The sequence below is a fragment of the Amblyraja radiata genome, chromosome 5 (genome assembly GCF_010909765.2).
Source record: "Amblyraja radiata isolate CabotCenter1 chromosome 5, sAmbRad1.1.pri, whole genome shotgun sequence".
Lineage (NCBI taxonomy): Eukaryota > Metazoa > Chordata > Chondrichthyes > Rajiformes > Rajidae > Amblyraja > Amblyraja radiata.
Window position 1 is genome coordinate 87,084,981 of NC_045960.1, and position 27,425 is coordinate 87,112,405.

The 27,425-nt window shown below is 43.2% G+C and overlaps 1 protein-coding gene across 1 annotated transcript in view; it reads right to left on the reverse strand.

Annotated features, from left to right (window-relative positions):
* sntg2 (syntrophin gamma 2) overlaps positions 1–27,425 on the reverse strand; it is a 218,657-nt gene that overhangs the window by 151,413 nt on the left and 39,819 nt on the right. Inside the window, exons 3-4 of the mRNA XM_033022079.1 lie at positions 22,070–22,126; positions 21,918–21,975 (exon numbers count right to left, since the gene is read on the reverse strand). Coding sequence (XP_032877970.1) covers positions 21,918–21,975; positions 22,070–22,126 — 115 coding nt within the window. The remainder of the gene's footprint in view (positions 1–21,917; positions 21,976–22,069; positions 22,127–27,425) is intronic.

The window sequence follows — 27,425 nt, forward strand, 5'->3', positions numbered from 1 at the left end:
TGTTAATGTGTGGGGATCGCTGGTTGGCGCAGACTCGGTGTGCCGAAGGGCCTGTTTCCGCACTGTATCTCTAAACTAAACTCCCACAAAAAGCATCCAGATGAATGATCAGTTAATCTTCTGTTGGCGGTAGTGTTTGAGTCAGATGGCAATGTATTTCTACTTTAAAAAAATCAGATGGGTGCTTAAGACTGAAATGTATCTTGTTTATGGAGCAAGAAACAAGTGGTGAAATCATTGGACAAAGTCAGCATGGATTTACGAAAGGTTCTGACGAATCTTATAGAATTTTTCGAGGATGTAACTAGTAGCGTGGATAGGGGAGAACCAGTGGATGTGGTGTATCTGGACTTCCAGAAGGCTTTTGACAAGGTCCCACATAAGAGATTAGAATACAAACTTAAAGCACACGGCATTGGGGGCTCAGTATTGATGTGGATAGAGAACTGGCTGGCAAACAGGAAGCAAAGAGTAGGAGTAAATGGGTCCTTTTCACAATGGCGGGCAGTGACTAGTGGGGTACCACAAGGCTCAGTGCTGGAACCCCAGCTATTTACAATATATATTAATGATCTGGAAAAGGGAATTGAAGGCAATATCTCCAAATTTGCGGATGACACTAAGCTGGGGGGCAGTGTTAGCTGTGAGGAGGATGCTAGGAGACTGCAAGGTGACTTGGATAGGCTGGGTGAGTGGGCAAATGTTTGGCAGATGCAGTATAATGTGGATAAATGTGAGGTTATCCATTTTGGTGGCAAAAACAGGAATAGACTATTATCTAAATGGTGGCCGATTAGGAAAAGGGGAGATGCAGCGAGACCTGGGTGTCATGGTACACCAGTCATTGGAAGTAGGCATGCAGGTGCAGCAAGCAGTGAAGAAAGCGAATGGTATGTTAGCTTTCATAGCAAAAGGATTTGAGTATAGGAGCAGGGAGGTTCTACTGCAGTTGTACAGGGTCTTGGTGAGACCACACCTTGAGTATTGCGTACAGTTTTGGTCTCCAAATCTGAGGAAGGACATTATTGCCATAGAGGGAGTGCAGAGAAGGTTCACCAGACTGATTCCTGGGATGTCAGGACTGTCTTATGAAGAAAGACTGGATAGACTTGGTTTATACTCTCTAGAATTTAGGAGATTGAGAGGGGATCTTATAGAAACTTACAAAATTCTTAAGGGGTTGGACAGGCTAGATGCAGGAAGATTGCTCCCGATGTTGGGGAAGTCCAGGACAAGGGGTCACAGCTTAAGGATAAGGGGGAAATTCTTTAAAACCGAGATGAGAAAAACTTTTTTCACACAGAGAGTGGTGAATCTCTGGAACTCTCTGCCACAGAGGGTAGTTGAGGCCAGTTCATTGGCTATATTTAAGAGGGAGTTAGATGTGGCCCTTATGGCTAAGGGGATCAGAGGGTATGGAGAGAATGCAGGTACGGGATACTGAGTTGGATGATCAGCCATGATCATATTGAATGGCGGTGCAGGCTCGAAGGGCCGAATGGCCTACTCCTGCACCTAATTTCTATGTTTCTATGAAATATGGCACCTGACATGAGCTCAATTGTCAATGGATATTGATGGATCCAGAAGACTGATGACGCTGGCCTTTTTTTACTGCTGTTATTTCAGTAAAACTGTTTGTGAGAAGTGAAGACAATCTCTAATGTGATTTTCAGAGCTGTTTAAAACCAACGCAATTCACGTCACTGAATATAGATAATTGTCAAAGGAATAGAGAAGGGGAACGGGACCCAATGGGTCCCCACTTGGTCTAGTATCAAATAGGATTGTGTCCATGAGCTATTTATAGGATATATTTCATGACCTCAGATCCTCTTTAAGATCTTTGCAGCTGATGGAGTACAATGGATCCCTCGATTACAGAAGGACCGACATACAAAAATCCATCTTTACATTAATTCTACCATCAAATTAAAAGCATTTTCCAAGACATTTTCAGAAATGGAAACATTCATTCAGGCGTAGTTAGTTTTCAGAAATGGAAACATTTATTCAGCAAATTCTGGAATCTCGAGTAAACACAACGTGATGGTGGAACTCAGTGGGTCAGGCAGCATCTGGGGAGGGAACAGAAACATCATTTCGGTTTGAGAACTTTCTTCAGACCCAACGGCATTTCAGGCTGGGACCCTTCTTCAGACGGGATCAGTCTAAAGAAAGGCCTTGACCCAAAACATCACCTGTTCATTCTCTCCACAGTTGCTGCCTGACCCACTGAGTTTTTCAAACCCTTTGTGTTTTGCTTGAAGCACTCTTTTATATCCTGCTTTATTTCAACCCACAAATCATAGCAACATAGAAAATAGGTGCAGGAAGAGGCCATTTGGCCCTTCGAGTCTGCACCGCCATTCATGGCTGATCATCCACAATCAATAACCCGTACATGCCTTCTCCCCAAAACCCTTGATTCCGCTAGCCCCTAGTGCTCTATCCAACTCTCCCTTAAATTTATCCAGTGAATTGGCCTCCACTGCCTTCCATGGCAGAGAATTCTACAAATTCACAACTCTCTGGGTGCAAACGGTTTTTTTTCTCATCTCAGTTTTAAATGACCTCCCCTTTATTCTTAGGCTGTGGCCCCTGGTTCTGTCCTCCCCCAACATTGGGAGCATTTTTCCTGCATCTAGCTTGTCCAGTCCTTTTATAATTTTATTTGTTTCTATAAGATTCCCTCTCATCCTTCTAAATCCCAGTGAATACAAGCCCAGTCCTTCCAATCAGATTCAGATTCAGATTCAATCTTTATTGTCATTGTGCAGTGTACAGTACAGAGACAACAAAATGCAGTTAGCATCTCACGCAGAAGAGCGAACATAGAATAATGGAAGAGTAAAATATATATGTACATACAGTAGCAGTAGTGCAATTTTTCTGGGGGAAGGAGTGTCTGGGGGGGAGGGGGTGACTGGCAATCACCAAGGTGCAGAGTTAAGTTGTGTAACAGCTGCGGGGAAGAAGCTGTTGCTGAACCTGCTGGTCCGGCAACGGAGAGACCTGTAGCGCCTGGGAGGAGGGTAAACAGTCTGTGGCTGGGGCGAGAGCAGTCCTTGACGATGCTGCGTGCCCTTCGCAGACATCGCTTGCTCGGGACAGACCCAATGGAGGGGAGTGAGGAACCGGTGATGCGTTGGGCAGTTTTCACCACCCTCTGCAGTGCTTTCCGGACAGAGACAGAGCAGTTGCCATACCATACTGTGATACAGTTGGTAAGGATGCTCTCGATGGTGCAGCGGTAGAAGTTCACCAGGATCTGAGGAGACAGATGGACCTTCTTTAGTCTCCTCAGGAAGAAGAGACACTGGTGAGCCTTCTTGACCAGTGTTGAGGTATTGTGGGTCCAAGAGAGGTCATCAGAGATGTTGACCCCCAGAAACCTGAAGCTGGAAACACGTTCCACCTCCCTCCCGTTAATATGGATGGGGGAGTGCGTGCCACCCCTAGACCTTCTGTAGTCCACAATGAGCTCCTTGGTCTTGGAGTTAAGGGCCAGGTTGTTGTCAGTGCACCATGCTGATGGCACTCCACTCGCCACTGCCTGCAATTCTGACAGGGACCCGTTAATTCCTACTCTGTTTCCTGTCTGCCAACCAATTCTCAATCCATGTCAATACCCTAGCCCCAATACCATGTGCTCTAATTTTGCCCACTAATCTGTGTGGGACCTTATCAAAGGCTTTCTGAAAGTCCAGATGCACTACATCCACTGGCTCTTCTTCATCCATTTTACTTGACACATCCTCAAAAAATTACAGAAGATTAGTCAAGCAGGATTTCCCCTTCATAAACCCATGCTGACTTGGACCAATCGTTTGACTGCTATCCAAATGCGCCATTATTAGTTTTTTAAATAATTGACTCCAGCATCTTCCCCACCACCGATGCGAGGCTAACTGGTCTATAATTCCCCGTTTTCTCTCTCGCTCATTTCTTGAAAAGTGGGATAACATTAGCTACCCTCCAATCCACAGGAACTGATCCTGAATCTATAGAACATTGGAAAATGATCTCCAATGCGTCTACAATTTCGAGAGCCACCTCATTGAGTACCCTGTGATGCAGACCATCAGGCCCTGGGGATTTATCGCCTAATGCAAATTTCTTTCAGTACTTCTGTCTCCCTAGCTCCTCTGTCCTCTAGTACATCTGGGAGATTGCTTTGTGTCTTCCTTAGTGAAGACAGAACCAAAGTACATGTTCAACTCTTCTGCCATTTCCTTGTTCCCCATAATAATTTCACCTGTTTCTGTCTTCAAGGGGCCTACATTTGGCTTTACTAAATCAGCATTACATTTAGTCAGGTTGGAACTGTCAGAGTTAGTCAGACTGACTGCAGCAACAGAAGAGAAAGTACTTTGTGCATGTACATGCCAGTGCTCTAATTTATGGTGGAGAGCAAGATACTATAAAAGTTTATATATTTAAAACAAAATCACAGTTAAGTTGAAGTATCTGCCAATTCACAAATAACCCAAAACATAAGTTGCCAATGTGTTCAGCAGATTCTGTACAGAAATGTGAACATAAAAAACCTTTAATTAAGGATGTGTGAAGATGTCCTGCAGAGTTGCATTCTCAATGTTTCCTGAATTAGAAAATGAATGAAAAGAAACAAAACCAGCTGGAAACAAAGAAGTAGGTAGTAAATTATTTGAATAGTGCATTGAGAGAAGTAGCACATTCTGGAAAATGTGTAAATTAAAGTCAGTGCACACGCTAGGAATCTATTCAGCTAATACATATCGGTGGTCTAGATATTCAAGCTGAACTGAACAAACAGTACATGTTGTGTAAGAAGGAATGGCAGATGCTGATTTAAACCGAAGATAAACACAAAAAGCTGGAGTACCTCAGCGGGACAGGCAGCATCTCTGGAGAGAAGGAATGAGTGATGTTTCTGATCGAGACGTTCTTCAATGATACATGTTGTCAGTTGGACACTCAGTAATAACTGATGTTACTGACTAAAATGGGAGATTCTGGTCTCAATGAAGGGGAAGAATCTGCCATTCATTTCCATGGTTAAAATGTCCTTGAATTTAATTAAACCAGTTAGTCTCCAAGAAATTTGAGTGTTTTAATTTTTATGGGAATTTGTCTTATCTACTTTCCAGAGAAAGAAACCCAAAAATATAATTATAGCATCTACCTCCGAGCTGGACTAAATTTACAAGATTCATGCATGTTTTCCTTCATAGGTTCAGAATTCTTGGAAGCGGTGAGCAGTCAAAGGTTGATGTGTAGTAAGGAACTGCAGATGCTAGTTTACACCGAAGATAGACACAAAATGCTGGAGTAGCTTAGCGGGACAGGCACCATTTCTAGATAGAAGGAATAGGTGACATTTCAGGTTGAGTTCACAATTACCCCACATAGATCTTCAAGCAGCATGTTAGTCTTTAAAACATGTTATTTGTGGTCCTATGGTGTATTTGACTCTCTTGGTGTCAATGATAAATGTGTGGTGCGGCTTGAACAAGGGAAAGGCTATAGAATGCTTTGACAACCAGTTAACCTACTGTCCCAGGTACAGCTAATTGTTAATGCTATCAGAATCATAGCACTTATGAATGTTTCTGACATTCACATGGATTCAAGCACATTCAAACACTATTTAAAATTGTACTGTCATTAATTTATTTTACAATAAATTTCAAAAACATATTGAATAATAAAAATGTACAGGTGAACTTCTACTAAAAAAAATATAGACAATATATAATTGTATAGAAATCCAAATCTGGTTGGAAATATATAGTGAATGGCAGGAACATTAGAAGTGTTGATGTGCAGAAGTATCCTAGGATGCGAGTCGATAGCACTCTGAAAGTGGCGATATCTGTGATTAGTATTGCATAGAAGGTGGCACAAGAGACTGCAGAAGCTGGAATCTGAAGCATAAACAGAAAAAATGTTGTACTAGTGGGTCAGGTAGTATCTGTGGAGGTAAATGAAAGTCAATGTTTCGGGTCAAGGCCCCTCAAGTTGAAGTATGAGGCAAGTCCAGTAGGGGAAGAGTAGGCAGATGTAATAGGCCCACTAGGGCAGTCCTGTTTGTGAATCTTGGGTATGAAAAACAAACGGGCAGTATGTGGTTGGGAAACTATTACTTTGGAGGCTGTGGAGGTGATGAGATTGGTGATTTGCGAATTACAGTAGCCTGATGGTTGGTTATGGTGCAGTGGTAGGTATGAAGAGGTGTGAGGAAGCTGTCTCTAAGCCTCTACAAGGTAGAGATTGGTCTGCTATAGAACACTGTCGGCTTGATTACAAGGTTGGGATTGGTGCATAGAGAGTGGAAATCTGCACACGGGTGAGATTAAAGTGGATGAATGGAGTGGAAAAGACAAGATGGTGATTGTCAAGTTGGTCGTTAGTAATGAAAATGGTTGAGAGAGGGTGGAAAGCCAGAGGAGGGTGAAAAGTCAAAGAATCCCTGAAGCCATCTAGCACCGACGCACAGTGAAAGCCTGTTTTTTTTTTTGTTCATATCAACTGGTCAAAAATATTCATATGTAAAAAACAATTATTTTCTTCAAACAATACCCCTGCAAGCAACATTTTCTCTGCATTCATAAATAAGCTCTGCATTTTTTGAAGAGCCTTGTTTTCCTAGTAAAAGCAATATCACGCCTGTCTGATGACATACAGAAGGGATTTGGGAACTACAGGATAATTATGTTGATCCTTGAATTTTGGCAACATTTCTATGGAACCTGTCTGGCTTTATGAAACAATTGGTAGATCTCCACTTGCTCAGATAGTTGCCTTTCAAATGGATTTATAAGGACACTATTTTTGCTGTGAAAATTTTTAACTTGAAGCCAACAATCCTTTACTGCATTTCTGCAGTGCTGAGAGGCAGCTTCTTTCCGTTTTAATGCCGCAGGTTTTATAACCCAAATGGCTCCAGCAGAGAACTACACACTCACATACACCAATCATGCAGACAATATCTAGTATACAAGTACAGACTATTTTACATTCTAGTTTTCAGAATCACACACTGCAAAGAGATGCCCGGAAATTGGACCAATAACATTTGGTAGTTATATGTAAATTGAGCATAAAAAGCCTTTTGCAAATGTTAGATCACACAAGAAATCATTCCTAGGTTAATTAACTTCTGTGGGAAATTTGCCCAAACATTTCAATGTGCAATTCACCTTCACGCATCTAACTTTTGCTCAACATCTGCTATGCATCTAAATATGTCGCAGATTTCCATCACGGCCAAAATGATCCCACCACTAGTCACATCTTCCCATCCCCACCCCATTCCACCGTATGCTGAGATCCCTCCCGCCGCAACTCCATGGCTCACTCATCCTTTCCCACCAAACAATCCCCTCTCCAGCTATTCTGACAGAAAGCATCTCAGCTTGGTGTGGCAGCTGCTCCACTCTTGACCGCATGAATCTGCAGACCAGCCTATCACAGGATTGGCACTTCCTTCAATCCATTCTGTCCATTTTCATGGTTTATTGTATCAAGAAAGCTGGGAGTATCATCACGAATGCCGGCCACCCTGGCCAATCTCTTTTTGCTCTTCTACCTTCTGGTAGAGGATAGGCATCTTCAAAGCTCAGATCTCAAAACTCAAGAACAGCTTCATCCCCATAGCTATCATATTCCTGAACCGCTCATCTCTTCCACACTGCCTTCCCGCAGGTCCGGGCACATACTCTTAAATCAACCTCTTTCATTTATTCCGTTATTATACTTTAGTATGTTTTCCTCACCAGATTGCACCAAAAGTATTGCACCATTATGCCGTTTTGCATTTGTCATTACATGTATTGCATTTATCATTTAAATGTTTACTGTTTACTCTGAGCTTCATTTAAACAGGGAATTTCATTGCATTCTCTGTGGGAAGAGAAACAAAGCTTTTGACAGTAAACTAATCTGAATTTGTAGTGTGTGCTTATATTTTAATTTGCTGTAGTGTTTCACAAGATAATTGGAAGTAAATTCAGTAATCCAATGCATTTGTAGAGCTGCCTTTGAAAGACACAATGAACGACAAATTACTGCCAGAATGCTGTTTTACTGCCTCTGCTTAAATCAGGTTCCAGTTGAATGCAACTGTGTGTCAGGGACACAGAATCAGTGCAAGTATTAAATTAAAGTGACGTCTATTTTGATACAAATCATCCCAATCCTAATGGTACGAGTGCTTGCTACATATTCCAGTCTACGTAGTGCACTCAGACGAGATTCACATCAGACACTTTTATTCTATTTTTGGAATGCTTTTTTGACTCAATGGTCAGATGGATCAAATCTATGGTGGTTGAAATAAAAAGCAACTTTTATCATGATTTGGTTCTGGCAAGTGGTGCGGCACAGTGGTGCAGCGGGAGTTTCTGCTTCACAGCACCAGAGACCCGGGTTCTATCCTAACCACGGGTGCTGTCTGTATGGAGTTTGTACATTTTCCCAGTGACCACGTGGGTTTTATCCGGGTGCTCCGGTTTGTAGGTTAATTGGGTCTGGTAAAATTGTAAATTGTCCAAGGATAGTGCTAGCGTAGTGGTGATGGCGAACTCAGTGGGTGGAAGGGCTTGTTTCTGCGCTGCATTATAATGTCTAAAGCCACAAAGTAACAAACTAAAATTACCACTAAACGTTAACAATAGCATTATATGTCAATAACCATCAGACAATTCAATTCAATACGATTCGAAATACAATGGGATTTTTGCTCAGCGCTGCCTGCTGTTCTAATCAGATTATATATGCCAGAGGAATCATGAGTCATTCATTCAAATGGTATATATAGGCTGTAGACAAAAGTGCTGGAGAAACTCAGCGGGTGCAGCAGCATCTATGGAGCGAAGGAAATAGGCAACGTTTCGGGCCGAAACCTTTCTTCAGATTGAAGAAGGGTTTCGGCCCGAAACGTTGCCTATTTCCTTCGCTCCATAGATGCTGCTGCACCCGCTGAGTTTCTCCAGCACGTTTGTCTACCTTCGATTTTCCAGCATCTGTAGTTCCTTCTTAAACGGTATATATAGGCAACAGAAAAGGCATGGAAACGCAAGTAATTTAAAAACATAAAACTAAGTTTAACATTTTAATTATATGAAACTGCTTTCTGATAATTATATTTCTAATAATCAAGTCAATTCAAATTATTTATATCATTTTAACTAGACTAAGTGGGACCCGTTGGGTCCCATGTTCACACGGGAGGTCTGGTCCCCCAACGCAATATTCCACCTCTCCACCAATTCCAATAATGGTGGCCAGTTTGGGGGGGGGGGGGGGCTTTCTGGAGAGCTGGTATGGGTGTTGTTGGCTGCAGGGACTACTGGTCTCCAGAGAGCTAGTATGGACATTGTGGGCCAAATGGATTCTTGGGGTGGCAGCTCAGTCCCTCAAGCCTGATGTGCTGGCAGCTCACTCACGGCTGGTGGGCTGGCAGTTGACTCACAGCTATTCCTTGAAATTCCATTTCAAGCAGAGTGCAAGGCCACCAAATTCAAATCCATTTTCCTACCATTTCAAGCAGGGTGCAAGGCCACAAAATTCAAGTGCAGTTTCACACCACTTCAAGCAGGGTGCAAGACTACCAAATTCAAGTGCAGTTTCATACCACTTCAAGCAGGATGCAAGGCCACCAAATTCAAGTACATTTTCATACCATTCAAGGAGGGTGCAAGGCCACCAAATTCAAATGCAGTTTCATACCATTTCATGCAGGGTGCAACAACACCACATTCAAATGCAGTTTCATACCATTTCATGCAGGGTGCAAGGCCACCATATTCAAATGCAGTTTCATTCCAAGCAAGGTGAAACCACCATAAAACCACACACAGTTCAGTAGACATTCAGTGTGTTCAGTTGATTCACAGCTCAGACAGAGTTGTGACCTCTCCCTCCCCCATCATACAGAGACTGAGCCACACCCACACTTCCGAGTTTTATAATCCCTCCCCCTTCCACCGGAAAAGGTATGGCCTTTACGGTGTGATTGACAGGAGAGAGATGCTCAACATTTTTTAAACACTAACAACCATTAGCAGTGCATTTTTACTTCAACCCAAACAACCATAAGCAGTGCATTTTTACTTCATTAGCAGTGCATTTTTACTTCATTAGCAGTGCATTTTTACTTCATTAGCAGTGCATTTTTACTTCATTAGCAGTGCATTTTTACTTCATTAGCAGTGCATTTTTACTTCATTAGCAGTGCATTTTTACTTCAACCCAAACAACCATTAGCAGTGCATTTTTACTTCATGAGCAGTGCATTTTTACTTCAACCCAAACAACCATTAGCAGTGCAATTTACTTCCACCAAAACAACCATTAGCAGTGCATTTTTACTTCATTAGCAGTGCATTTTTACTTCAACCCAATCAACCATTAGCAGTGCATTTTTACTTCATTAGCAGTGCATTTTTACTTCATTAGCAGTGCATTTTTATGTCTTCTACTTCTTCTATGTAGTTTTTTTTTTTGGCGGTTGGCAAACAACTTTTTAGTGCATTACCGCCACCAACTGGTATGGAGTGTGGATCAAATAACATTATAACTTATATACTAATAACCTATATCTTTCTGAACAAATTGGTTACCCTGAGAAAAAGCAATAGGATTTGATAGCACTTATATGAATTCTTTTGTAAAATATCTATTAAATCAAATTGTACTTTTTCCTTTCTGAATCGTTCACCCATTTGTCTTCTTTCTTCCTCATACCTCTCACAATGTATAATGACATGCTCTATTGTCTCTTCTTGCCCACAGTATTCACATCTGCCTGTATTATGCTTGCCTATTATAAAACATGTACTGTTCAGACCAGTGTGTCCAAATCTGATTCTTGAAATTACTGTCTCCTCTTTTCTGTTTTTTCCTGCACGTCTCATTTCTCCCACTTTCCTCTGGACTCTGTAGAACCACCGTCCTTTCCGCTCTTCCTCCCATTGCTTTTGCCATCTTTCCTTCAGTCTTTGCTTAATAATGTCTTTGATTTCAGTTTTACCTATGTTAATACTTAAATCAATCTTACTTCTTTTTGTTACCTCTTTTGCTACCTTATCTGCCATTTCGTTTCCTCTAATGCCAATGTGTGCTGGTACCCATAAAAATATGACTGTAAGCCTCATCATTTGAATTCTGAATAGTGTTTGTTGTATTTCAATCAAAATGTCTGGTCTACTGTCTGAATGGCTGTGCTGTAAACTCAGTGCATTTTCACTTCATTAGCAGTGCTTTTACTTCAACCCAAACAATTATTAGCAGTGCATTTTTACTCCATTGGCAGTGCATTTTTACTCCATTAGCAGTGCATTTTTACTTCATTAGCAGTGCGTTTTTAATTCATTAGCAGTGCGTTTTTAATTCATTAGCAGTGCGTTTTTAATTCATTAGCAGTGCGTTTTTACTTCAACCCAAACAATCATTAGCAGTGCATTTTTACTTCATTAGCAGTGCATTTTTACTTCAAGCCAAACAACCATTAGCAGTGCGTTTTTACTTCATTAGCAGTGCGTTTTTACTTCATTAGCAGTGCGTTTTTACTTCATTAGCAGTGCGTATTTAATTCATTAGCAGTGCATTTTTACTTCAACCCAAACAACCATTAACAGTGCATTTTTACTTCATTAGCAGTGCATTTTTACTTCATTAGCAGTGCATTTTTCCTTCATTAGCGGTGCATTTTTACTTCAAACCAGACAACCATTAGCAGTGCATTTTTACTCCATTAGCAGTGCATTTTTCCTTCAAACCAACCATATTTCCATTTTCAAACCACATTAAGGGCACTCACAGTTGAGTAGACATGTGTTCAGTGTTATTCAGAGCTCAGAGAGACGTGGCCCTTATGGTTCCTCCATCTTGCAGAGACTGAGGCACACCACTTCCAGGTTTTATTGTCCCTCCCCCCTCCCACCAGCAGGGGCAGCAAAGAGAATGGCAATTAAAAAAAAAACATTAATATCTCTCTGATTTTTCATAGATGGGAGAAATCCTCTGGTCCCGGAAGGCGGAGGGGGGCTCTGAGTGAGGTGGCCAAAAATGACGGCCGTAGGTGGCTGCGTTTTCTCGGAAATCACGCCACAGCTAGCCAAAAGCGGTCAAGATCAGACTTTTAGTAATATAGATAGATAGATAGATGTCCTGTGAGTGTCCAAGAACCATTGTCAAACTGATAGCTGGCAAAGCTGGAGCGAGGCATGGCCAGTTATCAATGATCTCGACTAGAGTTCTGTGGACATGGCTTGTTCTGGATCATTTATAGTTCATAAGTTATAGGAGCATAATTCAGCCAATCGAGTCTACTCCGCCACTCAACCATGGTTGATCGATCTTTGCCTCTCAATCCCATTGTCTTGCCTTCTCCCCACAACCCCTGACACTCTTACTAATCAATTACCCAAACTAATACTTATAAGACACACTTAAGTAACTGCACCAAATGTTGCTCAATGCCTTCCTGTGCCTCTGGCATTGGTCTTCTTGGTCTGTTAAAGGATAGTTGTGTGGATAAGTGTAAACAGTGGAGTTTGTTAAAGAAAATCCAGTCCAATGAGCTAGTGGTACAATTCTAGAGTTGACAACTCTCAGTAAATCAGCCAAAATGGAAGTCTTTAGCAGATGAACGATGTCTATATCCATAAAGAAATGAAGAAAATATAAAGTTATTGGATCAATGAACGATGTTAAACTGGCTAGAGGAGTTTGCTGCTGGCCTAGCAAGGCAGCTGGGGGAGTTGCTGCCACGTATGTCCAGCGGTCTGGTTCCATCCTAACCTCCGGTGATGTCCATGTGGAGTTTACACATTCTCTGCATTCTCCCTATAACCATGTGATCTTCCCTCTGGATGCTTCAACTTCCTCCTGAATTCCAAAGACTTGCTGGTTTGTAGATTAATTGGCCACTGCAAATTCACCTCTAGTATTTACGTGAGTAGCATATTTGGAGGAAAGTGGCAGGGGAGAATAAAATAGGACTAATGTAAATGGGTGCTTGATCGTCGATGCAGATCTAGTGGGTTGGTGGAATGGTTCCTTTGCTATATGGAGGGGAGGGGTGCAGAAACTTTTAAGAAGCCAAATAACTTTTAATAAAGTTTAGCGGGCATTTAACATTACCGGTCAGTTTACTTACCTTTTTTTTTCCTCAATGAGCTTTACCTTCGACTATCTTCGATTGCCTTCAATTACCTACAATAACATTACGACCTACTACGACCTACCTCGACTAAATATAAGAGTAAAAAAATATTGATTTTTTCCATGGCGAACTTTTTTTACTCGCGGGCATTTTTCAGCATGTTGAAAACAGCACCGCGACCTAGCTGAAGCCTTGAGTACGCGGGGACTACTCTCGAGCATGAAGGAGAGTTATGTCCCTGTCCCAGTTAGGAAACCTGAACGGAAACCGCTGGTGACCTTGCCCGCGACCCAAGGTTTCCATGAGGTCGCCGGAGGTTTTGGTCACTCTCCCTAATGGTCGAAAGTGGTTTCTGCGTGGTCGAGGCTTCATCTAGGTTGCTACGATTGTTTCAACAAAACCAAAACCCGTCTCAACTAAAAATAGGTTGCCGTTTAGTCAAAGCCAGTGGAGTGGGGTTGCTATTTACTTACAGGCAGTCGAGGGCCATCTCCTTCGCTACCGGCCATTTTGATTGGCTCATTGGAGTTTTCAGGACCTAGAAGTCCCGCCGCCATAAAATGCCCACTAACTTTATTAAACTTCGTAAAACTCTCCACTCCTTCTCCCCCCCTTCTCTCCCCTTCTCCTCCCCTTCTCCCAACTTCTCTGTCCCCCCCTTCTTCCCCCCCCTCCCGCGCTCTCTAAAGGAATTACCGTGCTCTGTGGCAGCCGTTTACCTTCCTCTTCATCACACAGACAGCGCTCCTCCGCTCTCCATGGCCCCCACCTTCGCGATGTGTGTGTGTGTGTGTGTGTGTGTGTGTGTGTGTGTGTGTGTGTGTGTGTGTGTGTGTGTGTGTGTGTGATCCTATAGGATCTTTGGTCGGTAGATGCAGCTCACGCTTCGGTCGATCCAGGTCGAGGCTTTCCAGGCAAGTGACCAAAACCTCCGGCAACCTCATGGAAACCTTGGGTCGTGGGCAAGGTCACCAGAGGTTTCTGTTCAGGTTTCCTAAGTGGGACAGATCACTACAAAGACCTCCTAGGACCTCGTGTCGACCATGCGGCGAGTACGAGTCGAGGGCAAACTCTTCTTAACTCGCGAATTAGGTCGCCGCAGTGGGACAGGCCGTTCAGGAAGACAAGATAAATTCAACTTCAACAGGGTCACATAATATAGTAGTTTGATCACCTTTGGCAACATCTTGCCCAATTTCAACTTTAATTGACATTAATGATGGAGTAGTTTGCAAAGTCTACTGCTTCATATTTTGCATTGTGCTGAAAAAATATTTTATCCACTCAAGCCTTTCTTCGATCTAATCTAATCCTATTTGCCATTTCTTGGAATGAACAAATTTCTATCCTGATAGCTCATAACGAATGTAAATTTTTCAATTTAATTTAATTTTAACAAACAAAAAGATTGGATTCTGGACATATCAGGGGGATAGATTGGGAATATGGTTTAGATATGGAAGAGGAAGGACAGAATTAGCCTATTTCTGCTCCTACATTCTAGGTTTCAATGTGAAAGGAAGCAACTGGAAGCGAGGTTGTCGAGGCTGGTTAATGTGTGAGGAGGTGCTGGTTGGGCGGTTGTATCTACATGTAAGGTACACAAAAATGCTGGAGAAACTCAGAGGGTGCAGCAGCATCTATGGAGTGAAGGAGATAGGCAACGTTTCGGGGCAAAACCCTTCGTCAGACTGATAGGGGGTGGGGGGAGGCGGGGAGAAGAAAGGAAAAAGGAGGAGGAGGAGGAGCCCGAGGGCTGAGGGAGAGGTAGGAAAGGGAGGAGACAGCAAGGGTTACCGGAATAGTGAGAATTCAATGTTCATGCCACCAGGATGCAGACTACCCAAGCGGAATACAAAGTGCTGTTCCTCCAATTTCTGGTGTTGCTCACTATGGCCGTGGAGGAGGCCCAGGACAGAGAGGTCAGATACGGAATGAGAGGGGGAGTTGAAATGCTGAGCCACCGGGAGGTCAGGTTGGTTAGTGCGGACCGAGCGGAGGTGTTCGGCGAAATGATCGCCAAGCCTATGCTTGGTCTCACCGATATAGATCAGCTGACATCTAGAGCAGCGGATGCAATAGATGAGGTTGGAGGAGGTGCAGGTGAACCTCTGTCGCACCTGGAACGACTGCTTGGGTCCTTGAATGGAGTCGAGGGGGGAGGTAAAGCGACAAGTGTAGCATCTCTTGCGGTTGCAAGGGAAAGTGCCCGGGGAAGGGGTGGAGCGGGAGGTAAGGGAAGAATTGACAAGGGAATTACGGAGGGAGCGGTCTTTGCGGAAGGCAGACAGGGGGGGGGGGGGGGAGAGAGAGAGATGGAAAGATGTGGCGAGTGGTGGAGTCACGTTGGAGGTGGCAAAACTGGCGGAGGACTATCTGTTGTATGTGCCTGCTGGTGGGGTGAAAGGTGAGGACCTGGGGGACTCTGCCCTTGTTGCGAGTGGGGGGGATGGGGAGAGAGAGCAGTGTTGCGGGGTATGGAGGAGACCCTGGTGCAAGCCTCATCTATAGTGGGGGAGGGGAACCCCCGTTCCCTGAAGAATGAGGACATTTCCGATGCCCTGGTGTGGAACGCCTCATCCTGGGAGCAGTTGCGACATAGACGGAGGAATTGGGAGTAGGGGATGGAGTCCTTACAGGAAGCAGGGTGGGAGGACGAGTAGTCTAGATAGCCGTGGGAGTCAGTGGGTTTATAGTGGATGTCGGTCAAAAGTCTATCACCTGCGATGGAGATAGTGAGGTCAAGGAATGGTAGGGAAGTGTCGGAAATGGCCCAGGTGCATTTGAGTGCCGGATGGAAGTTAGTGGTGAAGCGGATGAAGTCAGTCAGTTGTGTGTGGGTGCAGGAGGTTGCATCAAAGCAGTCGTCGATGTAATGGAGGTTGAGATCGGGGATGGAGCCGTGGTACGCTTTGAACAAATCGACGTATCTACATGGTGGGCGGCGCGACTCTCGTCAGCAGCGGCCTCTGCAGTCCGTCTGCGTTTTTTATTATTTTATGTCTATGTTTTTATGTAGTTTTTGTTTTTTTTTGTTGGGGTATGTGTGTGGGGGGGGGGGGGTAACTTTTAAATCTCTCCCTGCACGGGAGACCCGACCTTTTCTTTGTCGGGTCTCCGTTGTCGTTGGGGCTGCAACGAGGAGCGGCCTCCAACAGGAAGACCGGGGGCTCTGGTGCCGACTACTCACCTCACCGTCGCGGAGCTGGCCGAGTCCAGAGCGGGTGGAGCTGTGGTGGACGCTGCTGCGGCCCGACCCCCGGATATTCGGAGGCTGCAACTGCGGGTCTGGCGGACGGCGGCACCGGGAGCCCGCGGGTCCCTGGAGGGAGACCGCTTTTCAGGGCTCCCGCAACGGCGACTTCTCCCGCCCGAGTTGCGGGGTTGAAGAGCTCCTGGAGCGGGGCCTCACACCATCGCCCCGCGCGGCTTGGAATGGCCGCGTGACTCTGCGAGCGCCCGCCGGGGGCGCTAACATCAAGAACCCTGTGTGCGACCTTGCATCACCCAGCGTGGCTTTAATGGCCGCGGGACAATTCGCCATCGCCCGCCGGGGGCTTTGACTTTGACTTTGACTCTGACATCGGGGGGGAGAGTGCAGTGGAGAGATAAGTTTTTTTTGGCCTTCCATCACAGCAATGTGATGGATGTTTATGTAAATTATGTTGTGTCTTGGGTCTATTTGTTGTAATGTATGGCTGCAGAAACGACATTTCGTTTGGACCTCAAGGGGTCCAAATGACATTAAATTGAATTGAATTGAATTGAATTGAATATACTTCTGGGAACAAGTTAAAAGAGACAGGATGGAGGGATAATGGTAAAATATTTGATAGATGGGTTGAAAATATAGATTGGAGTGGAATAAATGGAAATATGGAAGGGAAGAGAATGTTAGTTAAAATCTTCCACAACCTTCAAATGTTACCTTCTTTGATGAACACATCACACTTTCCATTTGAAAGAAACAAAACAAGAAATGGAAAATTTGAAGGGGGATAAAAAAAAAAAAAAAGAGTTGGGGAACGAAAGATGACCTACAACCATTAGAACAGGAAACACTGAAATATCTCCCAGTTATTTAACATCCAAGACCCTCTGCAGTCACGTGCTTCCAAGATAATTAATAATACTAAACCATGGAGAAGGATGGAGGGAAAGATCAAAATGAAAGGCCTTTAATAGGATGGAAGGCAAGGGAAATGAACTGGTGAATGGATAAGAGCACAATAAAAAAAGGAGATGGCAATAGGACAAGTACAGGAGCAAAGGATGTGCCTAGAGCAGTTGAAAATAGCAACTGTAAATCCATCACCACAACAACCGTCAAGAAAAGTGAGAACCAGGATTCTTATTTGAAATTGTTAATCTCATTGTTGATTCTGGAAGGTTGTAATGTGCTGAATAAAAGTATGCAAAACAATTTCCAAGTTACCATTGCAATTCATTGGAAACCCTAATTGTGAAGAGAGCAATGTGAATTTGTTTGATTTCTGTGTTTACAGTATATTCACCTTGGTGGCAGGGCTGCCATTTGATGTCCATACCCAGGCATTACAGAGGGTAGTTAGGAGTTAACCTAATGTTGGAGATACATGTGCTTCACACTGGGAAATTAGGACAGACCTTAGTCAGCTAAACAGATTTTTAGAACAATTAGTTTAAGAAATAATTGTTTAAGAAACAATTAGACAGGTACATGGATAGGACAGGTTAAGAGAGATATGGGCCAAATGCAGGCAGGTGGGACTAGTATAGCTGGGACATGTTGGTCAGTATGGGGAAGTTTGGCCTGTTTCCACGCTGCATGACTCGATGACTCTAATTGATAGTTTATTCTCATCGTTCCCAATACTAGGACTTAGATATTCATCAATGCCATTTTCCAGTGTTAAAATGACATTAACAACCTCCTTAAAGCTATTTTTAACTGCTCCAAAATAAGTAGTGCAACATCTTGGTATCAGTTTTAAATAGCACTCTTCATCACGGTTTTGGATTCAGGAAGAAACACTTAAAAGTTCAAATCACAAAGAATACTACTCTTCTTGCTACTGAGGGCTGACAGGTAATACATTTCCTGCTGCAAAAGACACTTAAAACCGTTAATAATGAGGTGTTGGTAAGGGCAAGAGGACTGCCTATGAAGTGAAAAAAACAAACTGCAGTTGCACGATATCTAAAATAAAAACAGAAAATACTCTGCAGGTCAGGTCTAACGTTTGAGGTTGAAGATCCTTCCTGATAACAGGGAAGGAAACAGAGAGAAGCATGTTAAATAGTGCGGAGAGTGAGGAAGTGGGATGTCTGATAGGGGGGTGACCATGGGAACAAGCTTCAGTTTATTTCAAGATCGGTTAGGTACGAGAGTTGTCTAATCATTTGCCCAATCGCGTAAGGTATCCATGATCAGTAACAGACTTTTTGATTTTACACCGACATTTCTGATCTATTCAAAATATAATAAAAAATGTATGACAGATACTCCTGCTGCAGGCTACTTTATGTCTTAACTCTAAGCTCTGCCATGCAAAATTATAATTGACATCAATTCACAAATCTGCCCTCGGAAAACCTTCTTGGTTATTTCTTCGAAAAACGTAATCGAAGGTGTGGTTATTTGCTCTCCTCTGGGCTCAAATTATGCCTGTGTTTTTGTGAGATATGCCGTAGCACTAGGGGTAATCCAGAGATTTCTACCCTTGTGATCCTGATTTATAACCTTTTGCTTACCTCCCATTATCACCTTGCAGGAGCTCATCCCTTTTCCTAAGTATGTAATTTGTGCCAATGTTCATAATGACTTCTGGCTGCTCCCCCTCCCCCTTGAGAATATTTTGAAGCTATGCCGGCACAGTGTCACTGTGGTAGAGATGCTGCCTTACAGCTCCCGAGACCCAGGTTAGATCCTGACTACGGGTGCCATCTGTACAGAGTTTGTACGTTCTGTTCATGACCGTGTGGGTATTCACCAGGTGATCCAATTTCCTCCCACATACATAAAATCACTAAATCCATACACGTTTGTAGGTTAATTGGCCTTGGTGAAGATTGTAAATTGTCCCTAGTCTGTTGAACCTAAATTGTCTCTAACTTGCGCAAGGAGGTCACTGGTTGGCGCAGACCCGTTGGGCCGAAGGGCCTGTGTCCGTGCTGTATCCCTGAACTAAAAATAAAGCTGCTTCTGGAAATGCGGGAAAGAAGAGGCGATTTTAAACTTTTGAACAGCTCCTTGTCGCTCTTTCTGAAGTGTAACCACATTTAAATCACCATTTACAAAGCATTTGGATGCTGATGCTCAAGAACAAATTGAATACTCCTCCACAATATCTCACGGGCCTTTCACAGCTTTCAGAATAATTTAAGAAGACATTTTACCTTTCTTCGTAATGACCAGTTAAAGTGGGCTTAACTTCATTATGTCTGATGAATACGTTTAGGCTGGATTTGGCTATGTGCCAATAAGCAACTTGGCACTGCAGTTCTTTTTTCAATGCAGCAGTCTGAATGTATTACTGGTGATGATATAGTTGAATCAGTGGTGATTAATAAGGTATTAAACTGGCATGATGTGCAGAGCAATATGTGGATTTGTCTTTCAAAATATCTGGCAGGTGGTGAACTGATTTTTATGCAGCACAAGCACTATTAAACATGCATGCTTTAGTGGAGTAAACTTTCTACATGGTTCTGAAGAATCTCTCGAATAAATGGCAGGATTCTGATATTTTTTGCGAAAACGCTCTCAAAAGTTATTTCAAAAAAAGTTTTGATTGGAACTTCTTCCCTTGCAACTGTCTCAAGTTTTCAATCACTACTATTGAAATAAGTAAGTGTTGATTTCACATGTGAAATTAATAGAGGAGTAGGAAAAACACATGGCTCCACAGACTTTAGAGTGCCATCCAAGCTCATCATGAAATGGGATGTGTTTACTGCTTTGGGAAAGATTAAAATTTGGTTTGCCTGGCACCATGCCAAATGGATTAAGAGCAAATGGCTAATGGTTTCCATGGAATTTCTATTATCGGAAAAGAAGACTTGAACAAAATGTAACTGTCCAACCCAGGCAAATGGGACTAGTTTGGATTGGACATCTTGATTGGCGTGGATGTGGTGGCCTGAAGGGCCAGTTTCCATGCTGTATGACTATAAGCCTATATATTGGTTAGTCAATGGAATTTAAAGTCAATGGTGGATTTCATGAACCATGGTGGGAATTAGTCCTCACTATTGGAGTAGTGCTTTGAATCCTGAGTTGATGCACAAATCATTTAGGCAGGCAAGGGGAAGAAGGGTTGTGGAGTGAATAATGGGAATTAGGCAAAAGGTTAAAAAGCAGGAGCTCAAGGGTAGTAATCTCCAGATTAACCCCAATGCCACACGCTAGTAGGAAGAGCAATACAGGACAGGTGAATGTGTAGCTGGGGAGTTGATGCACGGGGCAGAGTTTCAGATATTTGGAATCTTTAAGACATCTTCTGGGGCAGAGGTAACCTGTAAGGAAGTGCATGTTGCAATTGAACTACAAAGGGACTCATATTCTGACGGGCAGGTTTGCAAATGCTACCTGGAATGGTTTAAACTAGATTGGCAAGGGGATGGGATCCAATGCAGTAGTGAGGCTGGTGGGAGATGGGAACTCAATGCATCAGTTACACTAGAAGTTTACATGGATGGTGCCAGATCTTAAGGGTCTAGCAATAGGAAAAAAGTCGAGTAGGCTAGGACCCTATTCGTTGGAGTGCAAGAGTCTAAGAGTTGATCTTATAGAGGTGCATAAAATGATGACGGTAAAGGGCAGGGTGAATGTATAGTCTTTTTCCGAGGGTAGGAGAATCAAGAACTAGAGAGCCTAGGTTTAAGGTAGGAGGATAACATTTTACCATGAACTTGAGGGGCATCATATTTAAATTAAGGGTGGTGGGTATATGGAACAAGCTGCTAGAGCAGGCAATTGTGTTCAAGAAGGAACTGCAGATGCTGGAAAATCGAAGGTACAAAAAAATACTGGAGAAACTCAGCGGGTGCAGCAGCATCTATGGAGCGAAGGAAATAGGCAACGTTTCAGGCCAAAATCCTTCTTCAGACTGATAGGGGGTGGCAGGGAGAAGGAAGGAAAAAGGAGGAGGAGGAGCCCGAGGGCTGAGGGATGGGAGGAGACAGCCCGAGGGCTTAGGAAGGGGAGTAGACAGCAAGGGCTAACAAAATTGTGAGAATTCAATGTTCATGCCCGCAGGATGCAGACTCCCCAAGCGGAATATGAGGTGCTGTTCCTCCAATTTCCAGTGTTGCTCACTCTGGCCATGGAGGAGACCCAGGACAGAGAGGTCGGATGGGGAATGGGAGGGGGAGTTAAAGTGCTGAGCCACCGGGAGGTCAAGTAGGTTCTTGCGGACCGAGCGGAGGTGTTCGGCGAAACGATCGCCCAACCTCCGCTTAGTCTCAACAGCAGGCAATTGAGCAGCTGCAATATCAACATTTAAAGGACATTTTTACAGATACATGGATAGGAAAGGTTTAGAGGGTTATGGGCCAGGCACGTTAAAATGGGACTAGCTTGGATGGGACATCTTGGTCAACATGGATGAGTGGGGCCACTGTCTCTATGAGTGAAGTATCCTTCAATCACTCAAACTCAACACCATTTTAGCATACTTTTTCCCTTTTGCTCTGACACCAACAAACACCAACATGCAAAGAGAATATGTTCTTTTTTTCCCAAAAGGCATTGAAAGAAAAGGTTATTTTAAAATAAATTTACCTGCTTGATCTTTGAAGATTTTCGATATGACGACTGGCACGCTATGTTCAGCACCTCCCTGAAGAACAAAGAGAAAACAGTGAGAAACCAGTAAGCACATTAGCACAGAATGTTAATAATGTAAATAGAAAGGCAGAGAGAATGACACTCACCTTAATACTTAGACCCATTCCACCAACAGGCTGTCTGCGAAGTGTAACAGTTCTGTGCTTTAAAAAATCGTACAAACACTAAATTTAGTAGCATTACAAGAAAACAGTCTATATATTGAAATGGAAATATGCATATTCTGCTTGTTACTTTTTACTATAGTCAAATGGTGGGATCTGCACATTAACATCATTTTGAATAATTTGGCGAACTCAACAGCTAAATATTTCCAGTTCAAAAATGTAAATTAAAAACACAAAAATATGCAATGATGATGTCAAGGTCACAGCGATTTCCCCATAGCAGGCGTCTGTCTAGATTATTTAAAACGTTTGTGATCCTCCCTCTCCTATTTCCTTTGGTTTGGCAATGTGTGGAGCTGCAACTAAAATGCTGGTGCACGTGGATTTGCTTATTTTCTTGTTTTCTCCAAGCCAAAATCATTGCTCACTATTGCTATTACATCAGCCTTCATTGCCAAGGTTGCCCATTATCTCCTGTTTTGTCTAAGTATCACCTGATCCAGAATACTTAAGTTCCCCTTTCATCACCGCGCAAACATGTCGCTGTTTGTTTGAACTATTTTATCTACTCAAGTTGTTATAAGTATGCCCCATGCCCTCACAGCTTGGGGCTCAATCTAGGCTTGGCTGTGCATGAACCAAGTGTTTAAAAATTTGGGGGTGGGAGAATTAGGTATTATCACCCTGGTCTCTGTCCTGATCTATCAAAATTATCCTGAAAGATGTTTACCATTGATAGCTAACTCGTTTGCTTGTTGCCTCCATTAATACACTAATTACATTATTTTCATTCTGCTTGCTGTTTATTTTCCCGGAGACTGTAATCCACTGGTAAATTTATTCAATGATACTTTGTTGTCACATGTACAATGAAATTCTTTGTTTTTGCGTACAATGCACATAGTACGTAAATAGTCCTAACGTATCTGGCGCCGCCAAAGTTAGTAAGTTCTCATTATAGTCCAGATGGTCCCCCTTCATTCTCGACGGCCCCCACCCCACCAGGTCCCTCTTTCTTCTGTTATTGTGGAAGTAGAAAAATCCACGAAAAATCCAGTCACCCGCAACTTCAGACTCCCCCATTATCAAATTTTGATCAAAATCTTCATGCTATTATAGTAAAATAAGAATGGACCGCATGATTGCCTTGCCATTCACAGAGATCATGACTGATCCTCCACCTCATCTATGTTTGCTAGGCCTCCATATATCTTGATCTCCTTGCAGTCTGAAAACCTACTTCAACCTTGAACGAATTCAACAATCAAGAATTCATGAGCCTCTAGGGTTAGGAACTTGTCTAATTTCATGATTTAAAACAGTTCCTGCAGTGCAGCTGTTAGGAGGCCGATAACCCTTATTTTCTCTTATTACACCTATATTGATCCTACTTGTTTTCTCCAAGCCAAAATCATTGCTCACTAATGCTAATGCATCAGCCTTCATTTCCAAGTCTGCCCATCATCTCCTGTTTTGTCCAAGTATCATCTGTCCTGGAATACTTAGTTTCCCGTTCATCACCGTGCAACCATGTCTCTGTAAGATTGAACTATTTTATCTACTCGGGTTGTAATAAATGCTTTATGCTTTACAATTGAGCCCCTGAGCACATATAATTTGATCATTTTGTTATTTTCTTTGATTTGATCTTATTGGCTGATGTACAATTTTTGTTAATGACACTAGCCATTTGTATCATACTCTGCTTAATATTATACATACCTCAAATTAGTTCTGCGGCCTTGATTTTCTCCTTAAGTTAATAAATGTATCTGTAATGTCCACCAACACCCACCACCACACCCATTCCCATCTTTTCTTAATCTTTTCAACCCGAACGATCCCATTCATCAAGACCACAATACCTGCCCATATTAAGATGAACCAATTGCAAAGGCACGCCTCCTCTTTCCCCGAATGTCTTTGCCAGCGTATTCCTCATCAGTCTTTGAGCTTCACTTCAGTTCATTGAATTATTTTTCAATAGACAATAGGTGCAGGAGTAGGCCATTTGGCCCTTCGAGCCAGCACCGCCATTCAATGTGATCATGGCTGATCATCCCCAATCAGTACCCCGTTCATGCCTTCTCCCCATATCTCCTGACTCCGCTATTTTTAAGAGCCCTATCTAGCTCTCTCTTGAAAGCATCCAGAGAACATGCCTCCACCACCCTCTGAGGTAGAGAATTCCACAGACTCACCACTCTCTGTGAGAAAAAGTGTTTCCTCGTCTCCGTTCTAATTGTCTTACTCTTTATTCGTAAACTGTGGCCCCTGGTTCTGGACTCCCCCAACATCGCGTCCAAGCCCTTAACAATCTTATACGTTTCAATGAGATCCCCTCTCATCCTTCTAAACTCCAGAGTGTACAAGCCCAGCTGCTCCATTCTCTCAGCATATGACAGTCCTGCCATCCCGAGATTAACCTTGTAAACCTACGCTGCACCCCATCAATAGCAAGAATGTTCTTCCCCAAATTAGGGGACCAAAACTGCACACAATACTCCAGGTGTGGTCTCACTAGGGCTCTGTACAACTGCAGAAGGAACTCTTTGCTCCTATATTCGATTCCTCTTTCTCCACTTTATTCACTACCTGTTGTACAAGCATGCTTACTTTCATAGACTGATGTACAAGGACCCCCAGATCCCGTTGTACTTCCCCTTTTCCCAACTTGACGCCATTTAGATAGTAATCTGCCTTCCTGTTTTTGCTACTAAAGTGGATAACCTCACATCTGCATTAAACTTCATCTGCCATGCATCTGCCCACTCCCCCAACCTGTCCAAGTCACCCTGCATTCTCATAGCATCTTCCTCACAGTTCACACTGCCACCCAGCTTTGTGTCATCTGCAAAGTTGCTAATGTTACTTTGAATCCCTTCATCCAAATCATTGATGTATATTGTAAAAAGCTGCGGTCCCAGCACCGAGCCTTGCGGTACCCCACTAGTCACTGCCTGCCAGCATCTTCCCCAGCAACTTCCCCACCATCAATGTCAGGCTAACTGGTCTATAATTCCCCGTTTTCTCTCTCCCGCCTTTCTTAAAAAGTGGGGTAACTTTAGCTACCCTCCAATCCACAGGAACTGATCATGTCTATAGAACAATAGAAAATTATCACCAATGCATCCACGATTTCTGGTGCCACTTCCTTAAGTACACTTTGATGCAGACCATCAGGCCCTGGGGATTTATCAGCATTCAGTCCCATCAGTCCATCCAACACCATTTCCTGCCTAATGTGGATTTTCTTCAGTTCCTCTTTCACCCCAGATCCTCTAGCCACTACAATATCAGGAAGATTGTTTGTGTCCTTCTTAGTGAAGACAGATCCAAAGTACCTGTTCAACTCATCTGCCATTTCCTTGTTCCCCAAGGAATCCCTTCATCCAAATCATTGATGTATATTGTAAATAGCTTGGGACCCTGCACCGAGCCTTGTGGTACCCCACTAGTCACTACCTGCCAGTTGATTCCTACTCTTTGTTTCCACCAACCACTTCTCTATCCATGTCAGCACTCTACCCCCAATACCATGTGCCCTAATTTTGCCCACTAATCTCATTTTCTGGGACCTTATCAAATGCTTTCTGAAAGTCCAGGTACACTACATCCATTGGCTCTCCCTTGTCCATTTTCCTAGTTACATCTTCAAAAAATTCCAGAAGATTAGTCAAGCATGATTTCCCCTTCGTAAATCCATGCTGACTCGGACCAATCCTGTTACTGCTATCCAAATATTCAGCTATTTCATCTTTTATAATTGATTCCACTATCTTCCCCACCACCGATGTCAGGCTAACTGGTCTATAAATCCTTATTTTCTCTCTCCTGCCTTTTTTTTAAAGTGAGATAATATTAGCTACCCTCCAAACCACAGGAACTGATCCTGAGTCTATAGAACATTGGAAAATTATCACCAATGCATCCACGATTTCTGAAGCAACTTCCTTAAGTACCCTGGGATGCAGACCATGAGGCCCTGGGGATTTATCAGCCTTCAATCCCATCAGTCTATCCAACAACATTTCCTGCCTAATGTGGATTTCCTTCAGTTCCTCTGTCACCCCAGATCCTCTGGCCACTACTATATCAGGAAGATTGTTTGTGTCCTTCTTAGTGAAGACAGATCCAAAGTACCTGTTCAACTCATCTGCCATTTCCTTGTTCTCCATAATAATTTCATCTTTTTCGGTCTTCAATGGTCCAACTTTGGTCTTAACTAATTTTTTCCTCTTCACATACCTAAAGAAGCTTTTACTATCCTGCTTTATATTCTTGGCTAGCTTACCTTCGTACCTCATCTTTTATTCCCGTAATTGTCTTTTTGTTTATCTTCTGTTGTTCTTTAAACATTACCCAATCCTCTTGCTTCCCGCTCATCTTTGCTATGTTGTACTTCTTCGCTTTAATTTTTATACTGTCCCCGACATCCCTTGTCAGCCATGGTCGTCCCTTTCTCCCCTTGGAATCTTTCATCCTCCGTGGAATGAACTGATCCTGCACCTTCTGTATTATTCCTAGAAACACCTGCCATTTTTGTTCCACAGTCATCCCTGCTCGTGCATCTTTCCAGTCAGCTTTGGCCAGCTCCTCCCTCATGGCCCCATAGTCCCCTTTATTCAACTGTAACACTGGCACCTCCGATCTACTCTTCTCCCTCTCCAATTGTAGATTAAACCTGACCATGTTATGGTCACTGCCTCCTAATGGCTCATTAACCTCGAGGTCCTTTATCAAATCTGGTTAATTACATAACACTAAATCCAGAATTGCCTTCTCCCTGGTAGGCTCCAATACAAGCTGTTCAAAGAATCCATGACGAAGGCACTCTATAAAGTCCCTTTCTTGGGGTCCAGCACCAACCCGATTTTTCCAGTCTACCTGCATGTTGAAATTTCCCATAACAACCACAGCATTACTTTTACTACATGCCAATTTTAACTCCTGATTCAACTTGCGCCCTATGTCCAGGCTACTGTTTGGGGGCCTGTAGATTAGTCCCATTAGGGTCTTTTTACCCTTACAATTCCTTAGTTCTATCCATAACCATATAACAATTACAGCACGGAAACAGGCCATCTCGACCCTTCAAGTCCGTGCCGAACACGTATTCTCCCCTAGTCCCATATACCTGCGCTCAGACCATAACCCTCCATTCCTTTCCCGTCCATATAACTATCCAATTTATTTTTAAATGATAAAAACGAACCTGCCTCCACCACCTTCACTGGAAGCTCATTCCACACAGCCACCACTCTCTGAGTAAAGAAGTTCCCCCTCATGTTACCCCTAAACTTCTGTCCCTTAATTCTCAAGTCATGTCCCCTTG